Source organism: Parasteatoda tepidariorum, chromosome 9, assembly GCF_982258835.1.
Source record: "Parasteatoda tepidariorum strain Cologne lab strain chromosome 9, Ptep-v5.0, whole genome shotgun sequence".
Classification (NCBI taxonomy): domain Eukaryota; kingdom Metazoa; phylum Arthropoda; class Arachnida; order Araneae; family Theridiidae; genus Parasteatoda; species Parasteatoda tepidariorum.
This window is the reverse complement of record NC_141763.1, coordinates 94463728-94484330: the sequence shown is the minus strand read 5'-3', so window position 1 is coordinate 94484330 and position 20603 is coordinate 94463728. Positions and strand designations below refer to the sequence as shown.

General features: G+C 32.1%; 1 protein-coding gene across 4 annotated transcripts in view; it reads right to left on the bottom strand.

Moving 5' to 3' along the window:
- Window positions 1-1025: 1025 nt before the first annotated feature.
- Window positions 1026-20603, bottom strand: part of LOC107448809 (WD repeat-containing protein 47) — a 78009-nt gene continuing 58431 nt past the window's right edge. For 3 of the 4 annotated variants that reach the window (XM_043047811.3, XM_043047813.3, XM_043047810.3), the window contains exons 2-7: window positions 12812-13008; window positions 9486-9655; window positions 7040-7210; window positions 6042-6182; window positions 4574-4792; window positions 2117-2402 (exon numbers count right to left, since the gene is read on the bottom strand). In XM_043047811.3, the coding sequence (XP_042903745.1) occupies window positions 2257-2402; window positions 4574-4792; window positions 6042-6182; window positions 7040-7210; window positions 9486-9655; window positions 12812-13008 (1044 nt within the window). In that variant the 3' untranslated portion in view covers window positions 2117-2256. Of the gene's footprint in view, window positions 2403-4573; window positions 4793-6041; window positions 6183-7039; window positions 7211-9485; window positions 9656-12811; window positions 13009-20603 lie in introns of all 4 variants that reach the window. The other variant, XM_043047812.3, reaches the window with a different exon arrangement.

The following is a 20603-nucleotide window of genomic DNA, read 5'->3' as shown; positions in this document are numbered from 1 at the left end:
CTCGATCCCTTTGATGGCACCGATAAAAGTGGTCCCCCACTTGCTCACTGACCGAAGTCAGTGACCATACGATACACAGATAACCGTGTCTCGTGATCAGTTCACTATGGGAAAATTTGATGAATTGTATTAACGGCTTCTAAAAACGTAAAAAATAAACAAAATAAAATAAATAGGCAAAAATCAAACAAATAAATCATAACAAACAAATAAATAATGACAAACAAGCAGCACATTTGTGATACATGATCAAACATTTATTAATCCAATTAAATTAATGAAAATATAATAACAATTTTTAAAAGGTAAAGTTTTATTAAAAATATTATCACATAAGCTATATGATGTGATCAAAATATCACATAAATACTACATAATCATCAGTATACATTTACAAAACAATTCTATGGTAGGTGTCTAGTTTTTAAGTTATATAGTGCTTTTTTTTTACAACAAAAATACGAAAAATATCGAAGCCTGAAAATTCATGAAATCTCTAATTGAACAGTTTACAGCTTATACGGTGATGAAAAATGTCCATAACAAGCACAGAATTCACAAGACATTTTTTTTTCATTGCTAATTTACGATACCTAAAAATCGACATTTTAAGGTTTTTATATTTATATCATGATTTATATGTTTTTTACCAATTTTCACAAAGCACATTCATTATATTTATTCTTCATAACAATTTTTATTAATTGTTATATCGAATTAATTAGTATATCAAATCTTAACACATGTTCATTTTATTTTACTTCATATAGGTAAGTTTGTTTTCTGCTTTTCTTCTTTCATCTTAAACTCATTTACAATTACATTTTTTTAAAATTTCTTAGAGGCAAAGACATATTATAAAGAGTGGTTTTTATCTTAGGATAATTATTCTTTATTTTGAAATATCAATTTAGCTGTCGTAATGTCCTGATGAGAACCTTTACATTTTCCGGCATTATACATAATTATTCTATTTGCATGATGTTTTGTTTTTTAATATATATATATATATATATATATATATATATATATATATATATATATATATATATATATATATATATATATATATATTGAAAAACAAAAGCATTACTCTCAAAATTACTCATTGAATTTGGTAAGCATATAAATTCCATAATCTTTAACAATAGTAAAATATTCAAAACACTGTTTGTAAGCAGTTTATAAAAAATAGAAACTCATTATTTAAGTTTTAAAAAAAATAGAGAGACAAATGTGTTAATAAATTACCTTTCTTTTTAAATCATAAAAAGTTTATATTGAAGATATATTTTAAATTTATTTATTGTACTAAATAATTTGTTAAAAATTGCTGAAGATGATAATCAATGACAAATAAAATGCATGAAGTTATGGGGTCATTTTCTAATCGAATTATGGTTTCGAATAACTGGGTTGCAATTCGAAACATGACCATTTGGAGGGATGCACAGACATAAGATCTTAAAATGAATTAAGAATAAGAAAATAAAAGTGGCATGCTTTAGGAATCATTTCTAAGAGAACATCAGTAAAAAGTTTCAAAAAAAAAAAAAATTCTATATGCCACTAATATTTTGATTTCAAATATTTAAGCAATTAACCCCAAAAATGACGGACAGTTTGAAAAATTAATTTATGAAAAACGGAAGGGTGCAAATAACTGCGGTTTGCTGCGCTCAGTTCAGGAAACTGTGTAACTATTATCACCAAAATTCCAATTAATAACTAAGTACGTCAACAGATGGAGCGGCTACAATGTTGGTCTAAGATTTTTGTCTCTGAGAAAAATCAGAGGAACTGTAACCAAGCATGTGTGCTTCAGGTAGCATTAACCTGGCTATGAAGTGGCTACTTTTTAAATTAACCCAGTTGACTACTTGCTAAAGCGTAAGAGGGTCATGTTTTGAATTGCTGCCTAGTTATATTCTTTATAAATAGAAAAGACGACTCGTTATAGAGTTTTCTCACTCTCCATACTTTTCCCCTCTCCATTGCCATAGTTTCGTCGAATCTTGCTTTCCCCCCCACATAAGTATTTCCCAATTTTCCAATTTTTGTTCCGAAACGTACTGCTATGAGAAGAAAAGCGAAATTCGCTGGAGGCATGAAGCCATGGAAACGAAGAGGGGAAAAGTGTGGAGAATGGAGAAATCACGTTATCTTGAGACGCCTATCCTGTTTACAAAAGACCATAATCATGATAGCAAGTGCATGTAAACATTTGAGGTGATTAAAGAAAGTTGAGAGGAATGACTATGTTGAAGGGAGTGCCCAAAGAGTAGCTGTTTTGTCAGCGCTGGTGGAGAGGAATGTAAATTCTTGTGGGTGCCATCTTGTTTGGATTACTTTGTCTGCATGCTCTGCCACTTTCACTGTTGCCAAAGGCTGTGTCAGATCACCTAGAAAAAAAGAGCACACATGAAAGGATTGAGTTAGTTAATACTATAATTAATAAGTATTAAAATTTTGTTACGTTTTTAACTCCCTTTCGTCTCTGTTACGATGGAATATTGCATTGAAAATTGCAATCCCTTTACCACTAGATTCGAGCCGTAGTCGGACAATAAGTAGAAAAAAAATTCAGAAAAAAAACTTACTAAAAAAAGCTTTTTTCTAAACAAATTTATATTTACATGAAAGAGCAGTTCGTAGACTATTTTTTTACAGTAACTTAATAATTTAAATTATACTGGATGATAAAACGTTTTAGTTGGGAATGGAATTAAAATTACAGGGTTAGGTGTCCACTTTTTTAAAATTTATCTATGCTCTTAAAATGATTTCTTCCAAGACAAATTACAAGCTCCTTCGCATTCAGTTTTTTTTCTTTAAAAATGTATATGCAGTAATTTTTTTATTATTATTCTTCAAAAAAAAAAACTTTTTATTTTTATATTTTTAATAAGAACGGTATAAATACATGAACTAAATAAAGGTTTGAATTGAATCACTATTGGTAAGCAATATTCGGTAATCGACCAAAATATTGTCCCCCACTACATTGCTTCAAAAATGTGACAGTCACGGTGACTCATTTATGAAGTGACATGTGACCTCTGCAATGTTGAAGAGTAGGTTTTTGAAGGTTACTTTGTCCGCCATTGATAACGTCGTATTTTGACGACACTCAGACGTCAACATGAAACCACAATGGGACATTTAATTGTCGCAGCAACGTTGAAAATGCGACAGATTCACGTTTCATCAGAGTCACAGTGTGACGAAACTGTGACAATATTCCCGTCTCAACAGGGTCACCGTGTGACGAAGATGTGACAATATTCCCGTCTCAACAGGGTCACCGTGTGACGAAGATGTGACAATATTCCCGTCTCAACAGGGTCACCGTGTGACGAAGATGCGACAATATTCCCGTCTCAGCAGGGTCAACGTGTGACGAAGATGTGACAATATTCCCGTCTTAACAGGGTCAACGTGTGACGAAGATGTGACAATATTCCCGTCTCAACAGGGTCAACGTGTGACAAAGATGTGACAATATTCCCGTCTCAACAGGGTCAACGTGTGACGAAGATGTGACAATATTCCCGTCTTAACAGGGTCAACGTGTGACGAAGATGTGACAATATTCCCGTCTCAACAGGGTCAACGTGTGACGAAGATGTGACAATATTCCCGTCTCAACAGGGTCACAGTGTGACGAAACTGTGACAATATTCCCGTCTCAACAGGGTCACCGTGTGACGAAGATGTGACAATATTCCCGTCTCAACAGGGTCACCGTGTGACGAAGATGTGACAATATTCCTGTCTCATCAGAGTCACCGTGTGACGAAGATGTGACAATATTCCCGTCTCAACAGGGTCAACGTGAGACGAAGATGTGACATATGACATATTCACGTCTCAACAGAGTTACGATGTGACGAAATTGTGATGTCACATTAGGGTCACCGTGTGATTAAACTGAGACGTGAATATGTTATATTTTATCTCACTGCGACGTCATTGTGACAGTTATGTGTCTCATTGCGATCTTGTGCTGACATCCGGGTGACGTTTCCAAAGGCGAACATAGTAACCCTTCAAAAACCCACGTGACTTCGCAAATGAATCTCCATGACTGTCGCATTTTGTTGCAATTTGGTTATGGTGCTATCTTGGTAGTTACCACAATTGTACAGATAATTGTCATTATTGTATACCAATTCATCTATTCTCCCTCCACAGAAAGAGGCCTCTAGCGGAGACGGCCATACACCGTTTTTATCATCGATTTTTAGAAATTGAAAATTTGTGGAAACTCATCACGAAGTGTTGTTAACCATCTGTTTTCCTGAATGTTCCATTTTTTCAAAAAATAAACCATCATTGACAACAGAAGCCTCATGCTTCATCACGAACACGTGTAGTAACATCATCGAATCAGCAAACCTACTTATTCACATTTAACCTTTAACTTTGAATCTCTAGAAGACGATGAAGAATGTCAGGTTACATAACATTCCTATAGCATATTACAGAATGCATTTCACAGCCGGTAGGATCTGCAATTGCTTTAAACGTTTTTAACACTTACTAACATATGTTGAACTACACGAACATTTACCTTGTAAATCGGTGAGCATGACTTTAGAATCATACGATCCTGTCAGTAAATAGAATGCTTTAGGAGAGAGTCTGGCTGTCCTGACATCAGCACCGTGTGGCTTGAATGTCTGAAGAGGTCGGTTTCCCTTCATGTCGTACAACATACAACTGGAATCTTCGTGTCCGGACACCAGGAGGCGACCAGAAGGATCCACTGAGACAGCAGCGGCTGCGCTACCTACATGAAATCAAAAATACCTAATTAATTTTTTTTTAATACTAAAAAATGTGTTGGTTGTCACACTAATGATCCCTATAGTAATGAGAAAGGCTAACCTATAAGCTTATTATGTATTATGCTTAGAATATAGTATCACTATACAATAATACTAATAATTACTGAAGTTTTTGCTCAATCTAAACGTTATCCTGAAACAACTAAAAACTGGATTGGTTAACACACCAATGACTTCAATATTTACAGGGTCGGATTTAGCGTACGAGGGACCCTAGGCCATTCAAATTTTTGGGGCCCTTAGATTAAATTTTTTTCTCGTATATTTCTTATTTATTCAAATATAAAAGTATTTATATATCTTTTCATTTAAGAAAGCATATTTAAAATAAAAATAAATAATAAATTAAATTTTACATTATTTTATTAAATTAGAACTAAAAAATAATTATAACATTTTGAAAAATCATTGTTTTTCTTAATTTTTTAAAATTTATTCTCAAAAAATCCATTTCAAGGGGGCCCCTCATCATTGGGGGCCCCAGGCCATGGCCTAGTCTAGCCTAATGGATAATCTGGCCCTGAATATTTATGAAAATGCTCATACCTATAAGCTTATTAGGCATTGGGCTTTGAACAAACCACTAGACAATGTGACCAATAATTATGAAGATTTTTGCCCAACCGAAAGTTAATCTGAGATACTAAAAAATGGGCTGGTTGTCACACCAATGCCTCTAGTTTCATTAATAAAGGCCTCCCTATAAGCGTATTATGTATTGGGCTTTAAATAGACCGCTAGACAATATGACCAATAATTATGAAGATTTTCGTCCATCCTAAATTTATCCTGAGATGCTATAAAATGGTTTGGTTGTCGCAACAAACTCCAATAGTAATGACAATTGCTAACCTATAAGCGTATTATGCATAGGGGCTTTGAATTGATCACTAGAAATTATACAAAGGTTTTTGCCCAATTTTAAGTTATTCTCAGTTAATTCTAAAAACCTATTGCTAAAGATAATTTTTTATTGAACTACTGACCCGAAATTACAAATGAAAAGACCATTTCGTTGAAAAATATTATTATTTTTTTAATTTTTGAGCAATGCATCTATTTTAGAATTAGACACAAACTTATGTGAACCTGATATATAACTTAAACTTTCAGACATTGAGCTTAATTTTGAATATCCTTGTACACTACGTCACTTGCAGGTATCTCCATCTAAAGTCATGAAAAACTTACCAGGCCCAGTTCCACTTAGTGGCCGAGTGTTAACCATGTGAACGCATCCTCTTGTTCTCATGTCCCAAAACCGGATTGTCCTGTCCTGAGAGCTGCTCACAAACATCACCCCACCCCATGTGTAGAGAGACAATATTTGTCCTGGGAAAGGAAGAAAAGCATCATTATTATTAATTAAATGCTTTTTTTTTCCTTCAAAACAAACTTTAAATACATTGTAAACTTTGTGCATTAAATTCTCACATTTGATACTGAATAAACCAAAGCAACGATGCGATATGAATCGTAGAAACCATTATTCTCATAAATTTGGCATGTAAGTGCGTAGTTTTTAATGAAAGATATCCAGTTTTGATCATTAATTCCTGTAAAGAGAATTGGGCAGGATAGTCTGGTTGGCAGGACGCTGGGTTCGTGTTCGTGAGAATGGGAATTCGTTTTCCTGTGTAGGAAAGGGTGACTGGTGCACGTTAAAACTGTCGGGTCACAAAGTTCTCTATGCTCCCATAACAAATTATACCTCTCAGGGTACTGAATTGGAGATGGATCGTTCTTTGGTTCAGGTCAAAATTACGATCTGTGGATGAATGAATGGGTCCGGCCTATAAACGAGTGTGACAGAAGTCGAATTCTTCTCCATAGATGGCACCACTGGAAAACAAGAACAATCGCATCCCTTGCCCTAATGGCCCACTACAACAACATAAAGTGAATTAAGACGGGTTCTTTATCTTTGAAACGGCTTCATTGTCACGAATTTCACATTTTTCTCCATGACTGACTATATTCAGTAAAGTGAAAATGTTTATCAGGGCAATTATGAACAATGAAAGATATCTTGATTATGGTCCAGTGCAAGAAACCAGAGACATATTCGAAGCCAGTTGTCAAGTAAAATCGAGGACTCCAGTCATGACAAAATAACTGTTGCGTCCCAACCGTCTTGCAGTTGTCTATAGGGGTCGTGTTTATGGGGTTAAAATATTTCTGTTACTTACCCGTATGACCAGTAAGAGATTGGAATGGCATGGCTGTTTCACAATCAGTGATGTAGATCTTATTATCACCAGATCCACCACTAATCAGAATGTTCGATCTGTTGCTGATGTCCTCCATGAAGCACATGTCTCGAACAGTTCCCCCGTGCATCGTCAAAGGATGAGCGATATCTAAATTTAAAAAAACCATACATTAAAAACAAAAAAGAAATGAAACCTGTTATAGGTGAGCTTTGGTGTAATTTGGACAAGTTAAAAAAATGTACTTAAGACAACGGACATCGCTCTTAAAGTCACTGCGCAGATACCATGACGCATAGAATCTTCAATTTCTGAAAGCGCATAGAAAACGTACGTAGGGGAGAGTGGGGTCAATTGTATAATTTCTTACCCAACTATTTTTAACTAACAAAAAATCCAATATATTATTAGTATTAATTGACAGACAAGTAAAATAGTCTATCCTAGAAAAAAAACCTTATTTTAAATGTTATTATATTAGTTATTAACAATTTTTGATAGTCGTGCATTTGTTAAAATTGTCCCCACTTACCGGGTCAATTGTAACAGTTCATAAATTCAACTAAAACATAGTTAACTATACATATTATAATAGTTGTGATATATTTTTTATTGATAAAAATAGTAGTGATATTTTAGGAGTAAAAATAATAATGAGCAGAGACCTAAAAGGTTAAACTTTTAACATTAAGGGGTTAAAAATTTTAATTTATGCTGTGAAAGGTGACAAATAAAATAATGCACATGCAACATAATATAAATGATATAGGAAATTATTGGTGGTTCTTAAAGAGTAATGGTTTGTAAACGTTAGAAATGGGACCTAAGGGGTTAAACAATTGCAATTAAAATTATGAATTTTATTTTCAGCTGTTACAATCGTCCCTTTACTTATTGTTACAATCGTCCCCAAGACGCCAGTTCAGCTTCATTTGTTAAAAACAATGCTAGTTATTTAACAAAACTAATATTATTTTTGAAATATTAATTAAGGTGTCTACTTATATATTCGGTTAATAATTTTTATTTGTTTAAACAAAATTACTTTGTTACAATATAATATTCCAATACCAAAAAAAAAAAATACTTACTTAGCGTGAAAATATCTTATGCAATGTAACTCTTTCAAAAGTATATAAAAATGGTTGCCAGCAGGGGTGTACACGTAGATTTATTAAATACACCTTGTGCGCCAATTAGGAACCAAATTTGGAACCCGACACTCGAAATTTTTGCTCTGTTAAAATCGTACCCTGTTACAATTAACCCCACTCTCCCCTACCACGGAAAAAAAATTACAATTCAATAACACTGTACATCAAATTGGAAATCTTTTTCCAGCTATTTAGGTGAAACGTACATTATGGACGCAAACGGAGAAACTTAAAATACAGCTTGACTTTATGGACATTGAAAACTATCTGGAAACAGGTGATTTAAGCAAGAAAGGTGCTTTAGATCCAATTCTAAGAATCAGTTCCCTATGTGTACTGAATGAAAACCCAAACAGAATAGAATTTATACTGATAGCTCTAAGATCCTAGTTAAGACCTGAAGCTGGGGTATAAAGCAAACTGTTTACAAATTTCGTGGAAAAAGACTTGCCTAATTTCGACGCTTATATACATACTATCATATTATTGGCACGTACAAAAGTCTAAAAAAAAAACACCAATTTCTTTACAAAAGCCGTAATTTTAGTAGATCCAATAGCTGCAATACAGGCTGTTACGCCAAATCACTGAACTAAATCTTGTATCTACTCTATTCAAACAAGTTCTTCAAAAATAATAAGAAAGTGATATTATTCCATGGTATTGAAAACTACGTGACAGACGACTCTTAAGCCAAGAAGGGAAAGCAAATACTTCAAACAATTACTTCATCTATTGGACATTTTTCATGCAGAATGCTATTGTTTCCATTGTACGGTGTAAAAATACCATTCAATCCGTTTTGGAATCCAGAAAAATGAAGCTGCGAAATTGAAATTGAACGTTTTGAAGGGGCCATGGATGTTGACATCGAGTTTTTTTTTGAAGAGATATTCTAATTTGTTGAAAAATTAATTTCCCATTTAAATTACTTTTTGTGAATTTTTCTCATTTTTATTTTGTTGATTAATTGATTGATAGATAGATAGATGGATGTATGGATGGATGGATAGATAGATAACGTAAAGCAGGATGTAAATCTTAACATAAATATTAAAATTTTCAAGTACATAAAAAACAGAATTCATGAAAAATAAAGCCATTTTCTATTTATACTGCAATAAATGCAAGTTGAATCATTGCATCTGGTTCATACTTTAATGAACGTTCGTGTGTAAACTATTGCTACGATATTTTTTCCTATTAAATACCTTGCTATGTAAACATATAAAAAATATTTTATGATGTTTTCTAAAGAGTGAAATACACACCCTCCAGTTGACAGGTAGATGAGTTGAACCTCATAAGTTTAACGGTTTTGTCATTTGAACCTGTGGCCAATAAGTCACCCGTAGCATTCCATGCCATGCAATAGATAGAGCCTTTGTGCTGTTTTTGTCGCTTGTACAAAATGTTAGGCTCACGAGGCTCATGGTCGATTCTGCAATAAAAAATAAAACAAGGTTTGTGATAACACAAAATTAAAAGCCTGTAAGTAAAACAACAACTTTATAACACAATAGTTTAACTAACGCACATCAATTCTCAAGTAGTAATTTCTGCATTAATACTTCGTACAGTGCACAGAAAAGTAAACGGGCCACCCTAACTAACGTTTGATCTAATGATAGGATCTCCACGTTCAAGGACTCTATCTTAATGGTTTGATGTGTGGGGGACCTCAAATTTGCTAAATAATTAGTGCTGACGATATTTTTTAAGTTACGAAATCAGACACAAAAACGTACTTTCTCTAATTAAACATACCTTTTTTTCGACAGATTTGGATTTTTGACCCTCAAAATCTGGGGGATAGCCGCAATCTGGGAAATAGGGTCTCAATAGTTTGGTCAGGAGAACGGTCAAAAGTTTGACCCCCTTAATGTTAATTTAACTTTACTTTTTGCGCATTTCATCATATTTCAAGAACTTCTTAAGTGAATTGAACATTTTTTACACGCTATTATAAAATTCTTTTATCCAAAGATAATTTTCATGCAAAAGAAAACTTCTAGTTAATATTTATTACTTTTTATTATCATATTTAATAATAGTCGAAAAAATTTTGAATTGAAAAGTATAAAATTTTTATATCGCTTCCAAAAATGGAATTTTAAATTGCAAAATAAATATTTTTAGCGAAACCGGTCGAATAGTTCCTGGGGAAATTAAATTTTTAAAATATGACTTTTTCGAAATTCGATTTTGTTTATTCATAAAGTAGGATCTTGCGCCTGATTTCGTAACTTAAAATATCGTCTGCACTAATTAATTAGCATATTTGAAGTCTCCCCTTCGAAAGATTAAGAATGAGCCCTAGAACGTAAATATCCGATCATTAGATCAAAAGTTAATTAGGATGGTCTGTTTTCTTTTGCGCAGTGTACATTAAAATTTAATATAGTGAAATGAACTGGACAATGACTGATAGATGATATAGTTTTTTATTCCAAAGAACTCAGTGGGTGAGGAGTCAAAAAGTGATCGTTTGTGATTGTTTTTGGAGTGAAAGAATGATCTAAGTACATTTGATTATAAACAGTTGAAGAGTAAATTTAGATTGTTGTTGTTAATTTATGTCGCACTAGAGCTGCACAATGGGCTATTGGCGACGGTCTGGGAAACATCCTGGAGGATGATCCGAAGACATGCCATCGCAATTTTGATCCTCTGCGGAGGGGATGGCACCCCCGCTTCGGTAGGGCGCGACCTGCGCGCGAAGTCGAGCCCTTTACGGTAGCACAGTTTAACGAGGACCAATACCTCACACCCTCGGTCCCTACGCAGACTGATCCAAGTGGTCACCCACCCGCACACTGACCGCAGCCAGTGATGCTTGACTTCGGTAATCTGCTGGGAACCGTGTCTTAACGATCAGTCCACTACGGGACAGTAAATTTAGAAAACCTTCCTTTTGGCAAAAAATTAAAACGCCAAGAATGCCTTTGTCATAACAAAAGAAACTTAAATGGGTTTAATGAGCATGTAGATTTCCCCAATTGGAATCTCGCAAGAAACAAAGGCAAAGCATATTATTCATTTTCTATTGTGATCGTATAAATTTTTAAGTTAATTTACTCAAATTCATTAAAATGAAACTTCAATACTTTAATTAGAAAACGCCACCTAGGAGCACATGACACTATGATCGCTAACGTTACTTAGAACCTTTTAGGCCTTACAAACATCACTCAGAACTTTTTGACACTGAGCTCCACAAACGTCATTAAGAATTTTCTGTATCTGATCTCTAGAAACGTCGTTCAGAACCTTCTGACACTATGGTCAACAAACGTCACTCCGAACCACCTGACATTAATTTCTACAAACGCCACTTTGAATCTTCTGACACTACGCTTTGCAAACTCACTCACAACCTTTTGACACAAAGCTCTAGGAACGTCGTTCATAACCTTCAGACGCGAAGCTCTGCAAACGTCCCTCCGAACCTTCCTACATTAAGTTTTACAAATGTTGCTCAGAACCTTCTGACACTAAGCTCTACAAACGTAATTGAAAACATTCTGACACTACGCTCTACAAGAGTCATTCAGAACCTTCTTTCACTAAGCTCTACAAACGTCACTCAGAACCTTCTTTCACTAAGCTCTACAAACGTCCCTCCGAACCTTCCTACATTAAGTTTTACAAATGTTGCTCAGAACCTTCTGACACTAAGCTCTACAAACGTAATTGAAAACATTCTGACACTAAGCTCTACAAGAGTCATTCAGAACCTTCTTTCACTAAGCTCTACAAACGTCACTCAGAACCTTCTTTCACTAAGCTCTACAAACGTCCCTCCGAACCTTCCTACATTAAGTTTTACAAATGTTGCTCAGAACCTTCTGACACTAAGCTCTACAAACGTAATTGAAAACATTCTGACACTAAGCTCTACAAGAGTCATTCAGAACCTTCTTTCACTAAGCTCTACAAACGTCACTCAGAACCTTCTTTCACTAAGCTCTACAAACGTCCCTCCGAACCTTCCTACATTAAGTTTTACAAATGTTGCTCAGAACCTTCTGACACTAAGCTCTACAAACGTAATTGAAAACATTCTGACACTAAGCTCTACAAGAGTCATTCAGAACCTTCTTTCACTAAGCTCTACAAACGTCACTCAGAACCTTCTGACATTCAGCTCTACAAACGTCACTCAGAACCTTCTGACATTAAGCTCTGAAAACATTGATTGCCCAAAGAAGACATTTTGACTGCTTTTTAATTTCAATTAAAAAAACAATGCTGTATATAATGACATAATTTCTTAGAATTTTGTGACTTTTTGTACAACATATAATTTTTTTGTTGTAAATATTTACTAATACCTTATTATATAACTGTAAATAATATAAAAAATATTAAAAATTAATTCTAAACAAATTTTGTTACACATTACTCATTTTGACTGCTTATCAGATACTAAGCTCTACAAACGACACTTCGAACTTTTTTACTCTAAACTCTTCAAACGAAAGATTTGGTCTCATAATAACAATGCTCAATGCTTATTATATGGCATGATAATACTAGATAATAAATATTGCTTGAAAAAGAAAGAAGATTTTGATTGAAAAGTGGAATTAATTACCTGAGGTCCTTGCAGTTGGGATATCCGCATATTCTGAGAGCTTTTGTATTGGAACCGACAGCGTAGAATTTTCCAGAAGGATGGAATTCGACAGATCTGATGGCTTGCTCATCTTCAAGTTGCGTGACGGCTATGAAGTTCTGCTTGGATTCTGAACTACTGTCAGTACTACCAGAGGCTTGAGAAGTACTGCTTAGCTAAAAACAAAAAATTACGATCAAATACAACTAAAATACCTTAAATATTTCGAAAAGATTCAAAAGATATAACAGCTTTAAACACTAAGCCCCACTTGTTACTCAATTGTGAATCGCAAAGAAATTTTTTTTAAAATTCATTTCGTGCAAATTTCGTAAAGCATTTCTAATATCAACTTTTAAACAATATATAAATTAAACATTAAAATACACAAATTTAAATGTTGGATTATGTATAAAAAATATAACTTAGCATTTAGGTTTTTCAACAGTATTGAACTTTTATTAAATTTTCCTCTCTAACGATGGATTGGAGTATAATCGTAGTAGGTAATACATGAGGCGAATAAATCCTTTTTTTTTTTGGCATACCAAACGACAACTAATGTAAATTGCAGAAAATGAATCTGTAATCACTTAATTAAAAAGAATAAAAATTACAAGATAGAAATTATAAAAATTGGGTAATACTAAGCAAGTGTATACCAGACAATAGCCGTTAACCTCAAAGAACAGTGTAGTAAATACCGGGCAGATGTAAATAGAGAAGTAGACTTTACCTTTAAAATCAACAGTTTTGGGATTGCCTGCTTCCTGGTTGCCATCCCGATTAACTTGAACGTTATACAATAAAGAGTTACCGTTATAGATTGTTAACAAGTAAAATTATTTCTCATTTACTATTTTTTATTGTGTCACACATTCTCGATTTTTTAGTTTTACCTTTTTTTTCAAGTACAGTTAATACAATATAGTTAATTTTCAAATGCAGTTAGTTGGCTTTTTCAAATCCAAGTAATCGTACATTTTGTTACAATTAACATGTTAAAAATGTTGTAGCATAAAATTGCAATACTTTTTACATAATTGTGTGTGAAAAATATCGACTTTTAAGTAATAAAAAAAAAAATTGCGTGCATGAGGGGGTTGGTGAGCAAAGCGAGCAGAAGGGTGGAATCTCCATAGACTTACTTTAAATATGTATTATGTTGAATGAACAGACTAATGCTGATTATTTTGCCGTCATTTTAGAGTGAACATTTTAACAATGTATGGTGAATATAGTAGCTCTTATTTATTATTTTAAAAAAAAGTTATGAAAATATATTCTTTTAAATAAGATAAAAAAAACTTTTTTTAAAAATCTTAAAATATGCGAAACAAATTTTAAAAATACGTAATCAGTCCTTGAAAGCAAAAAAAAACCATTAAAAAATCTTAAAATATGCAAAACAAATTTTAAAAATATGTAATCAGTCCCTAAAAGCAAAAAAAAAAGTTAAAAAATCTTAAAATATGCAAAACAAATTTTAAAAATACGTAATCAGTCCTTAAAAGCAAAAAAAAGTTTAAAAAATCTTAAAATATGCAAAACAAATTTTAAAAATGCGTAATCAGTCCTTAAAGGCATAAAAAACAAACATAAAAACCTTTAAAAACGAGTGAAATTAAAATTAAGACAAACAGGAATTGAAATTTATAAACATTAAATTTTCTCCATAAAATGTATAAAGCCTAAACAAATTTTTTAAAATCACAATTTAACAATACCTTACATTTATTATACACAGTTTTAATTTTATACACTATTTTAACCATACACAATTATAATTCCTTCATTTTAGTTTGCACAACTGCGTTATTTAGCGCAACATATCCCCATTTAATCTATTTTCAGATTCGATAATCCGGTATTGTTTACCGTTTCGGGGAACAAATATAAAAATAAAAAAAATAGTCCCGCAGGGCGCAGCGATTTTTAGAAACAATACACAACTTTCGCTTTTTGCTTATAATTATAGCTTGCAGTAAAAAGTGACCAGTTGAAGCGAAAATGTCCTTTAAAATCATGACTCGTTTAACTGAGTGACCCAAATGGTTAATAGGAAGTTGAGAATTATTTGTCAAGGAAATAATTTCTTTTAAAAAGCCGATGATATCTTTCATTTCAAATTTAACGTTAGTTTATTTCATGTGAGTGATTTAATTAGTTAAATTGGAACTTATTCGTTATTGATGTGAATGATGTATTGATTACGTTAGGGAAAATAAACGGTGTGAAGTTTTATAAAGATTCGAAAACGTTTTCCTAAACACTTTCATTGTGGACATTGCTGTAGATGCGTGTTTGTTTAATAAAATGGATATAATTTTTGATTCCGGTTTTTAAATTTCTCAAATGAAATTTTTTATTTTTTTTAACACTTTAACGTAGATCGGAGTACCTTTTATATATTTTTTTCGACTCTCCAATTACAAGCAAAAATATATTTTGGGTATTGTTTAATTATTAAAAACAATCTAATAGTTACTAAAAAATCCTTTAGATTATCGGAATTATATTTTTACTACACTATAAAATCGAAAAAAAAAAGTATTTTGAGAATTTTTTTTTCATTCATATTAAAAAATTCAATAGTAATCGATTTTGAAAATTAAAGAAATTTCAGTGATAAATAACTGTTTCTCTAAGGTCCAAATAAGCTCAAATTTGAAAAATTTTTGTTTGAAAGTTTTGTTTGCCTTTAATACAGAAAAAGACTCATGGGTTTCATGCTGTATTTTATAAACATAAATTATTAAAATGGTAAATATAATATTTTTCATTTATTTTAACTTAAATTAATACAAAATAAAGAAAAAAATGTATAAAAAGCATGTTTAATAAAAATTCAGAGCTAAAGGGAATAAAGTAATGAATTAAAAAAAAAAAAAAACAGAATTTGATATGGCTAAATCACTCATTACATTTTTTCTAAATTTGAATTCTTCTAACTAGTTAATACATGCAACATGGATGATGAACTCATACTGAAATACATGGATAGTACACTCATACGAAAAGTCACGTGATGTAGTAAAAAGAAGAAAAAAAAACATCCCTAAAAGACCAGGGCGTATAACCCCAAGATAATTGGTCCTCTACGTAAAAAAAATTTTAAAAATCGTTTTTTGCGAAGTAAATTTTTTATGGATATTTAAAAAAAAATCTGAATTTTTCTAATTATTAATACGTGTAACATGGAGGATTTACTGATAGAGAAATACATGGATAGTACACTCATATGAAAAATTAAAAGATGAAGTAAAAATTTAAAAAGAAATTATCCCTGAACGACCAGGTCAGAGCAATTTTACGCATATTCTTTTCAAAATTTATTCAATGCTAGTATTTTTCAAAAATTTTGTTTTTCTTTTTTCATTTCCATTTTAACCAAATAATTTCTTAAAAATTACCGAAAAATAAAATAAATAATGTTTTATCGGTACAAAAATCATTTCTGTTCCTTTTTTTTTGGAAAAAAAAAATTTTTTATGGTATTAAATTAAAATTTTTTCAAAAACTTATGTTAATTCCTGTCATTAAATGGAACTGTAGATTGACTCAAAAATTTTACTGCGAATCAAAATGAAACTTCATTGTTTGTTAGAGATTTAAATTTAGAACTGTGTTACGTTCCAACTTTTTTTTTTACGTTCGCAAACTTTATCAGGTTTAATTTCATCTATATTTTACCACTTAAAATATTTTTTTTCTTTTATGTGAAACTTGTATTCAGGTTATATCCGTATCAGAATATTGAAACTACCTCTGTTTTCTTTCTTCTTTTTTTTTAATATTTCCCGGGAATTATACATCGCTGTTTATACCCTTTATTATTGTTAGAATTCATGTGTGAAGCGCATTATGCAGAAAAAGGGAAACGGAACATTTGAATAACTTTTAATCTTTAATCTTATGGTCATACTTTAACGTACTAAGATGCACTGTTAGTAGTTCCAGGCAGGGCTCGAAAAACCGCCCGTCCTCGGCGGTTAAAAATTCCCCGAGGATAACGAATTTCTCGAATCCGACGTCCGCGCGGACGGCCATTTTCCCGTTAATGTTCGTGATACATTTTCAATTTTTGTTATCTTACAAGAGTCTAGCGCCTCATTTCTAAAATGACCCTGAAATTGAATTGATGTTTTCTCCGTCTGGGAGTACTGCAGCTGTTGAACTAAGCAATGAACTTAGCAATGAACTTCAGCAATGAACTTACAGAAAAATGCATTACGTACTGATCTCAAACAAGAAGCGGTAAACGCAATTATGAACATCTACCTAAATGGAAAACCCCTTTCAGATTTCTATGCAGAAACCTCTGTAAATCATTGGCTTGATTGTGGAACTGGCAAACGTCATATTTGATTCATTTAAAAAACGCAGTACCCTCGGATAAATTGACATTCCATATAACTTGACCTTTGTCTTTTAAATTATTTCATAAAAGAAATACTAGGTTACTATTAGTTACCTAGTGTTTCTTTTATTACTGTATAATGTAATCTTAGTAACTACTAATTCATTGTGTAATTTATATAAATGTTTGTAATAAATAAGAGAAAAATTTTATTTTTATTTATTTAGAAGCTACGAGTTAGTTTCAAAGGAGGACGGGTATATTGTTGGACAAGCCGTCCTCGGGGACGGGTAAAATTTCTGAGTTTTTTCGAGCCCTGGTTTCAGGGATATATTTTAAATATTCAACTTGACCAAAAAACGTACTTTCGTTTATCTGATTTTCATTCGATTAATTAAAATTCTGCGCCTGACACTGTTATTTAAAATAAGTTTTTGCCTTAAATAAAAATAAGTAACTATAACTATTAAGGTGGGTACTTATTGAAAGCGAAATGCGCAGAATAAAGTAGTTATGGAGATTTTTAATGTCACTTCTTATGTTAGGTAACGTAATTAATCGAAATGCTAATCATAAATTGATACGTTGAGATTTTTAATGTCACTTCTTATGTTAGGTAACGTAATTAATCGAAATGCTAATCATAAATTGATACGTTATCATCGGGGTAAAATGGGAGACCACCGTTATTTGTTCAGACGGCAATTATAAATGCTGAAACTTTAGAAAAAAAGAGTCAAACTTAAATATATATATAGCAGGCGCGTAATGCAACATAAAAAAGAAATATAACGAGATTTAAAAAAGTAATTATCTACTAGTCTAAAATAAATAATTAGCAATCACACATGGATTAATTACTAGAAATAAATCAACTAAATTTTTGTACACCCGACATTTTAAAAAATTAAATTACGTCTTAATTTTTATCGGCACTATTCCGTTTCGGAACTGGGCAATTAAGAAGCAAAACAAACTATTCTTGCACCAGTGATGCTTAATTAATTGTGGTAATAGGTATCTAGCATACTAATATAGGTACCAAATATTAGGTTTATAACCTTTATCGTCGTCCGAAATAAAATAGTTTTTTATCGTAATCTTCAGCTAACGATATAATTAAAAAAACATAGATTACGCGCATATTTTTATAATTAATTCACTAGCGCAGACGATTTAAATTAATAAGAAATAGGTTAGGATTTAAATGATTGAAGACATCTATTTTGTTTTTTAAGGTCGCGGTTGAGGCAAAAAACTCAGATATTCAAATCCTCATTTATTACACGTGTTTTTTAGCATAGTTTTGGGAATGAACCGATCCATGAAACGAAGCACTCGGGCGAACAGAAGATTACGTCAAAAGTTCACGACTTCTTTAATCAAGGTGCACGAGGCGATTACAACGTAAGTGGTTCGCCAATTATTTAAGGAACTCGTCGCCTTCGCTCAGTTTCTTTATCTGTTTTTATTTGAAGAGCAAACAATGTCAGTTTCTGCGTGAAGTTTGAACGTATTTATTGTTTGGATATGTGGAATGAGCTGAAGTAAATTAAGCTAAAGTGGTTAAATTTAGGTCTTATTATTTTACCAGAATTTCAGAAGCTTTGAATGCTAAGCTGTTTTTTCACCATTTTTAAGAGGATAGAAAAATAAAACTGTGGTACGATGTTGAAATTTAATATAGGCGTCGTTGTGCTTATCGGCAAAGCTGGAAAATAAAACAGTATTACAAGTTCAGTTTTTTTTTAATAATATCATCGATTATATGCAGGGTCCTGGAGTCGAAGAACATTTGATAGAGTCGCAATTAAAGCTCGACTCCGGTTAAATTTGTTAAAAGTTAAACTCTGCATTTTAAAAGAATAAGAGTTGATGACCATTTGAAAGAGTCGGAGCTCGATTCAGATTCAGTTAGTAAAAAGTTAGACTCCACATTTAAAAAGAAGAGAAAATTATTACTCAAATATTTATTATTATGTAACTAAAAATATTACCGGAATGATTTTATGACAAAATAGAAAATATGACACAATTATGTCAAAATTTTATAGAAAAATCGATATTAATAAATGAAAAATTATTATTATTACTAATCTTTCAATTTATAAATTCTAAATTCATGTTTTTTTCGTTGAGTTATTGGGCTAATTAAAAAATAGGCGAATAAATTTAATAGTTTCCTAGTTTGTAAATATTCATAAGAAGGTCGGGATAACCTGGTTGGTAGGGCGTTGGGCTTAAGTTCGTGAAAACGTGAGTTCTTGTCGACCGAAATTCACCGTGTATTAAATGGCGACTGGTGCACGTTAAATCTATCGGAGTCACAAAGTCCTCCAAGTTTCCATAACAAATCAATTTCCTTGCTAATTTCCAAAGAGCTTCGATAAAAATTATCAAGCTTTTTGGTGTTCCCTTAGAGTCAGAAACATGGTTAAGCAAATATTTTACTGGTAGTTTTGACCATACATTTTTCACAGTGCACAATATAGTATATTATAAGTGCAGAATAATATAAACTTTTCAATTTATTTATGAATAAATAAATAAATAAAAATATAACCTAATTTCGGAGCGCCGTGCATACCTATATCAAACAGCAATAGCTTTAGAGTCCTTTGTCCTCCTTTAAAAAACAATTTTAAGGAGATGTAACTGTTTAAAGCAGTGGTTTCCATTCTTTTTTTCGTCTATGAAACCTATATGATGAATCTTCTTTTGAACTGACCGACTTTATAGATTAAATTCTATAGCATCATCATGCAAACATAATAACCAAAGAAAAATTAAAATTTACATATTTAGAAAAACTAATTTTTGAAGAATTAAATTTTGTCAATTATTAATAACTAGGAGGCTCCGCTCCCTGCTCGCTAACGCTCGCCAACCCCCAAGAATTGCTACGCAATCCCATGTGGTTCACGCCGTGAACCATGGCTCGCTGCGCACGCTCGCCAATGAACACAATGTTCTAGCACAAAGACATAATATATTATCATCAAAGACATAGTATTTTATCATTAAAGACATAGTATTGTACTTATGTAGAAGAATTCTACCAATGTTCTTATTGGCTTTTAAAAAAGTATATTAGCTATTTAGATTGTACATGGTGAAAAAATCAAAACATGCGCTAAATGAGAAACATATTAGCAAAATAAATTATCAAATATTGCTTCACTAATATTCTGCATTTTAAAGCGTGAAAATTCAATGCATAAATAAACGCGAAATATAAAAAAATTCAATGCATTCAATACAAACACTTAAACGTTTTTTAGACGTTTAGGTAGTTCCCAGTAGAAAAATATCAATTCAACAGCGGCCTTTTAAAGCATTCTCACTTCAATTAATTAATTAATTCCTAATTGAGTTTAAATTAAATATTGTCATGTTTTTAGTGCATGAATC